The following is a 5,899-nucleotide window of genomic DNA, read 5'->3' as shown; positions in this document are numbered from 1 at the left end:
GCATGCAAGGCAAGCACTCTACCACTGAGCCACCTTCCCAGCCCTGGCTTCTTTTTTAAAATACATTTTTTACTGTAAAAATAGTGTCCAGAGGGGTTACAGTTACCTGAGTAAGGTAATGAGTACATTTCCTATGGAGCATTGTTACCTCCTCCTTTGTTTTTCCCCTACCATCCCTTCCCTCCCCTCCATGAGATTCTTATTGCTAATAAACTACCAAAAAGCCAGAAGTAGCAGAGCACTAGTCTTGAGCAAAAGCAGCTCAGAGATAGTGCCCAGGCCCTGAGTTCAAGTTTCAGGACTGGCACACGCACACACACACACACACACATACACACATATGCACACATAGACAAGGGGGGTTAGTGAAGCTGGGTAACCTTCCATCCCACATGTCCACCCTTTTCCCTGGCCCCCCCCCCACACCTGTCTCTGTCTTCTTTGTGCTCATCCTGGGGCCTGAACTCTGGGCTTGGTACTTTCCCTTAGCTTTTTCAATCAAGTCTAGTGCTCTACCACCTGAGTCACACCTCCACATCCAGCTCTTTGCTAGTTAGTTGGAGATAAGAGTCTCACAGACTTTCCTGCTCACACTGGCTTCAAACCTTGATCCTCAGATCTCAGCCTCCTGAGTAGCTAGGATGACAGGCGTGAGCCACCAGCGCCCGCCTCACACCTGTGTCTCTGGAATCCCATCGTCACAGCTCCTCACAAGCCAACCACACACAGCATACCCAAAGCCGCCCACCTGCGCCTTGTGCGGCTAGATCCTCTTCTCCTGGGATCTTTCTTCCCTCCTACTTCCCTTCCTGCTTCACCACACTCGCCTCCTCCCGCCCCTCCCCTCCTTCATTGCCTCCGGCCCTGCACTGCTCCGTTGGGGCCACCATGCCCAGGGTGGCCTCCCTCCAGGCCTGTCCCCCTTGTGCTGGCATCTCCCTTCCCCATCCTTGAGTGTTGCCAAGGGTGCTCGTTTCATCCTCGGAGTCCAGGGCCCGGCCCAGGACAGACACAGACCATTGGCTTGTGGAACGCTGGTGTCAGCAGGGAGATAGATACTGAGGCCGCCCCGTCCCGTCAACCGGAGACAGTTGGCCAGTAGTTACCAAGGACCTAGCTCACCTGGAATCGACATTGAGGCTCTGCTCCCGTGGCCGGTGCCTCCGCTCAGGGCTGAGGAAGCTGGGGGAGGGGGGAAGCCGTGGAGCCCTCCCATCCCATCCCCAGGGCCTGCGCCATCTCCAGCCGCATTTTCTCCCCAGGCCCTGTACTGCAGCTGCTTTGTTCCCGTCTACTGTGGCCTCATACCTCCTACCTACCGCGGTGTGGTAAGCGCTCTTTGTGTTGGGCTGGGCCCCAACAGGGGACCCCAGGCCCCGCATCTAGGGGATCAGTGGGGTGATTGCAGAACTCAGGGGCTTCCCCATGTTGGTGGGCCCTTCCCACTGAGCCTGGCTTCTCTGACCCATGAACCCATTACTTAGCCTGGCAAATTGAGTCTCTGCTGGCTTGAGCTAGCCTGTAGAATACAGACCCTGGGATGCTGGGACACGGGGCCTTGACGGATGGGGTCTTCAGGCCAGCTAGCCGCGTGCTCACAGACTTTCATGTGCCTGTGAGTCGGGGGTGTCAGTTGGGGGTGTGGATAGGCCATGACTCCACACCCCAGCCAGCCTCCGTAATGGTGGAACTCCTGGTTGAAGGTTAGGCTCCAAGTGGTGCAGGTCAAACTCTAGGCCTAAGGTTACGATTGGGGGGGTGAGGTCGCTGGTGCCCACAAAATATACCCGAGAGTCATTCAAGCACCCCAGTGGCAGGGCCTCTGTGCATTTGTTATCCTGGTCCAGTTCATGGGTGGAGAAGCCGAAGCCTCCCAAGGAGGAGGCGGGAGAAGGTTAGACCCCACCGCGCCCGCGAGCCCATCTCAGCACAGCCACGATGGCTGGGGTCCACGAGGACTCACTCAGTACCTCGGACAGGTCACTCTTCCACAAGGACCTCCGTCCATCCCAAGGGCTCTCCTCACCCGCTGTTCCCTAAGCCAGATTCTCCACCTCGGGCGGTGCGGATCCCAGATAAGCGTTTTCCCCTTGATTCCCCCCAGAGGTACATTGACGGCGGCTTCACGAGCATGCAGCCCTGCTCCTTCTGGACGGACTCCATCACCATCTCCACCTTCAGCGGGCAGCAGGACATCTGTCCCCGGGACTGCCCCGCCATCTTCCACGACTTCCGCCTGTGCAATTTCTCCTTCCAGTTCTCCCTGGAGAACATCACACGGATGACTCACGCCCTGTTTCCCCCGGATCTGGTGGTGAGAGGCAGGAGGGGCCCTGGGCAGAAAGGGCGGAGGGGGGGAGGGGCACTCAGAGCCAGGCAATGGGGGAGGGGCTGGGTCTCCTCCCCTTCAATGCATCCTGGGTCACTTACTCTTAGATGGACTCCTGTCCTTGCTGCTAACTCGTTATGTGTCTGGGGACCAGTACCCGCCCTCTCCCCCGCCCCCCTTAATTTCCCCATGTAAAACAGGATGAAGTGAGAACAGTTGTGGGAATGTCACCTGACACTTCCACTCTGAGAGTCAGTGAAGCAAAGCCCAGGGCCAAATCCACGGCTTGTTTTATATAGCCTACAGCTGTCCAAAACTGTTAAAGAATAAGGAAGGAAGGAGCCGGGCACCAGTGGCTCATGCCTGTAATCCTAGCTACTCAGGAGGCTGAGATCTGAGGATCGAGGTTCAAAGCCAGCCCAGGCAGGAAAGGCTGTGAGACTCTTATCTCCAGTAAACCACCAGAAAACCGGAAGTGGCACTGTGGCTCAAGTGGTAGCGCGCTCGCCTTGAGCTGAAGAGCTGAGGGACAGCACCCAGGCCCAGAGTTCAAACCCCACAACTGACCAAAAGAAAAAGAAAGAAAAGGAGGGAGGGGAGGGAGGGCAAGTCTGCATTGGAGACTGTAGCCAGCAAAGCCCAGGAATATTTCCATGAGCAGTTTGAACCATACAGCCAGTAAGTGATAGCACTGGGATTTGAACCCACACTCCAAACTCTGCTCTTCTAGGACCATACAGACAAGGCATCCCCAGATCTCAGCAGGTAGCGAGGGATGGGCTGCTGGATGGGTATGTTTGGAACCCCTAACACATCCAGCTCGATGGAATATGGCGTACGGCTGTGGTGGGAAGGGCTGGCGGCCAGCACTGCGGTCTTATTGTCTGGTGTCCCTCAGATACTGCAGGAGTACTACTACCGGGGCTATGATGACACCGTTCTGTACCTGAGGAGGCTCAGTAAGTACCCCATGAGCCCCAGAGGAGATAAAAATAAAACGGTAGGGCTGGAATGTAGGAAAAGCATTTGTCTAGCAATTGTAACATCCTGGGTTTGATCCCCAGTACCAAAACAAGAAAAGACACAATAAAATAGAATAACTGTGTTCAGGTCAGACATAGCTCAAATTCCCCAGCAGAATTTTCTATTTTACTTCATGCTCATCCACTTTATCCTATTTGTAAGAAAGCCATTTTGTCCATGTAGAATTAGATATGAGTAGTTTATCCTTGGATAGGACTTTGAGTGACATGTCAATCAACAAATCAGAGAGGAGAGACTGGCCCATGCTGATTCAGAAAGGTGGCCCCTCAGCTGGTTCTCTTCTGGGCTTTACATCAGGGAAAATGGAAGGGCCATTCTAAGGTGCATAGTAAACAGGTGTCCATGTAAATGTTTTTGTTAAAGGAAATAATGTTCCTTAGAACATGGCTTCAGAAAAAGAGCTCTTTGTCTCCAAAGCTTTTCTCTCTAATACCACATGGTCTCTTGTTGCTGGCCTTTTTGATATTTGCATAATAGTTCCTCACAGTTATATAGAAAACTTATCATGTCTTTGAATTTCCAAATATTCCCTTTTATAAGTAACACTGTGGTGACCTTTAAGTGTATGTAGCTTTAAAAATTGTCAGGGGCACCAGGCATCTGTGGCTCGTGCCTGTAATCCTAGCTACTCAGGAGGCTGAGATCTGAGGATCTTGGTTCAAAGCCAGCCTGGGCAAGAAAGTCCATGAAACTCTTATCTCCAGTTAACCACCAGAAAACCAGAAGCAGCGCTGTGGCTCAAGTGGTAGAGCACTAGCCTTGAGCTGAAGAGCTGAGGGACAGCGCCCAGGCCCAGAGTTCAGGCCCCCCCCAAAAAAAAAGTAGAGCTCCTACTTATTACATTCAAGATCCTGAGTCCCAAACCTAGTGCCTCCCCCTCTACCTCCCCACTCCCAGAAAAGAAATCTCACTCTGTCTCCATACTAGACAAAATAACTGGACCCTGCTCAAGTTATATTATTTGTCTGAGCTTCAGTTTCCTGATTCGTAAAATGGTAAAATTCTTATTTCAACATCGTGTTGTCAGGTAAAGCATGGAAGCACTTCTTGCTCAGCTCTTAACCCAAACTGCACAGGTGGGGTTCTCAATACCAGGCAAGGGTCCCATGCGCCACCCAGTAAAGACTCACACTGAGCCCTGCGCTGGTGGCTCACAGCTGTAATCCTAACTACTCAGGAGGCTGAGATCTGAGGATTGCAGTTCAAAGCCAGCCTGGACAGGAAAGTCTGGGAGACTCTTATCTCCAATTAATTACAGAAAAACCTGGAAGTGACTCTGTGGCCCCAAGGGTAGAGTGCTAGCCTTGAGCCAAAGAAGCTCAGGGACCACACCTAGGACCTGAGTTCAAGCCCCACAGCACACACACACACACACACACACACACACACACACACACAATCTGTGTCTTCTCAGCGATCTCATCTAGGATCCCAAGAATGTGGTGTGACGTGGGTGTCCCTGCAGGGGTAGAGTTGGGAGCAAGGTGGTGGAAGGTGTCTTTTGGCCACTGGTTTGATCGTTTGGAGCAGGACACCTGCGCCCAGCTCTGCCCTGGCCTAGCTGGGGGGATCTGTGGAGTCTGAGATCCTCCTTCCGTGCCTGGCTGTGCTCAGGACATGTGGGCAGCGGATTCTAGGTGAAGACCTTGTGCTGAGGCCCCCCAACCCTCTGCTCCTCCCACAGATGAGTACCTCAGATTCCTGAACGTGGGCCTGGCCGAGGTGAAGAAGTCCTTCCTGGGCCCCTTGTCTCCATCCTGCAAGATGGTCCAGACCATGCGGCGGTTTCTGTACCACGCGCTGCCCGAGGACTCCTACAAGGCCACCACCGGGAAGCTGCACGTGGGCCTCACCCGCCTGGAAGACGGAGAAAGCGTGGTGGTCTCTGAGTTCACATCCAAGGAGGAGCTCATCGAGGCAAGGGCTCCTGGCCACGCCTCCCACGGGTCCTGCCCGCCCCATCACCTCCTCGTTTCTGCTTCTCTAGCCCCTCCCTTCCCAAATGCCCAGCATCTGTCTGTGCCAAGCTCAGGGCTAGATGAGATAGCACAGACAGACCAAAAACCACCCAGCCTGGACACAATGCCCCCAGCCCCTGCTCAGGCCTCCTTCTGCTCCCTGGTCCTGCCCTGCTCTGCGCTAATCCCTGAGTTCCCAAGAGCCCCATGGAGGGGTGGGGGCATGGGTGCCAGGGCTCCCACAGGGCCTCCCAGCCAGGGTCACAGAGTACAACTTCTTGAATTACTGTGTTTGCAAGAAGAGTCAGAGAGCGGCCCGCTCACCCCGCTCCTGTCCTCCACAGGCCCCGATGGAAGATGGAATTGTCCCAGGACAATTCCACACCTAGGACAGTGCGTGCTCACACCCAGGGCGCTGGGCGAAGCTCACCGGTGTGAGTCTTCCTTCTGAGTTGCAAAGGCTGCGCTTGCTGGGGCTTTGCCCAACTTTTCTTTAAAAGACAAAGGGCCAGACAGCAGTGGCTCAGGCCTCTAATCATAGCTACTTGGGAGTCTAAGATCTGAGGAT

General features: G+C 54.1%; 1 protein-coding gene across 1 annotated transcript in view; it reads left to right on the top strand.

The window, feature by feature from the left end:
* The window catches only part of Pnpla1 (patatin-like phospholipase domain containing 1), a 52,177-nt gene that overhangs the window by 27,283 nt on the left and 18,995 nt on the right, over positions 1–5,899 (top strand). The window contains exons 2-4 of the mRNA XM_013029584.1: positions 1,228–1,328; positions 2,105–2,314; positions 3,228–3,288. Of these exons, the coding sequence (XP_012885038.1) occupies positions 1,228–1,328; positions 2,105–2,314; positions 3,228–3,288 (372 nt within the window). The remainder of the gene's footprint in view (positions 1–1,227; positions 1,329–2,104; positions 2,315–3,227; positions 3,289–5,899) is intronic.

This window comes from Dipodomys ordii, unplaced genomic scaffold (genome assembly GCF_000151885.1).
Source record: "Dipodomys ordii isolate 6190 unplaced genomic scaffold, Dord_2.0 Scaffold120, whole genome shotgun sequence".
Classification (NCBI taxonomy): Eukaryota; Metazoa; Chordata; class Mammalia; order Rodentia; family Heteromyidae; genus Dipodomys; species Dipodomys ordii.
Note: the sequence above shows the minus strand (reverse complement) of the source record. Positions and strands in the feature narration are given on the sequence as shown.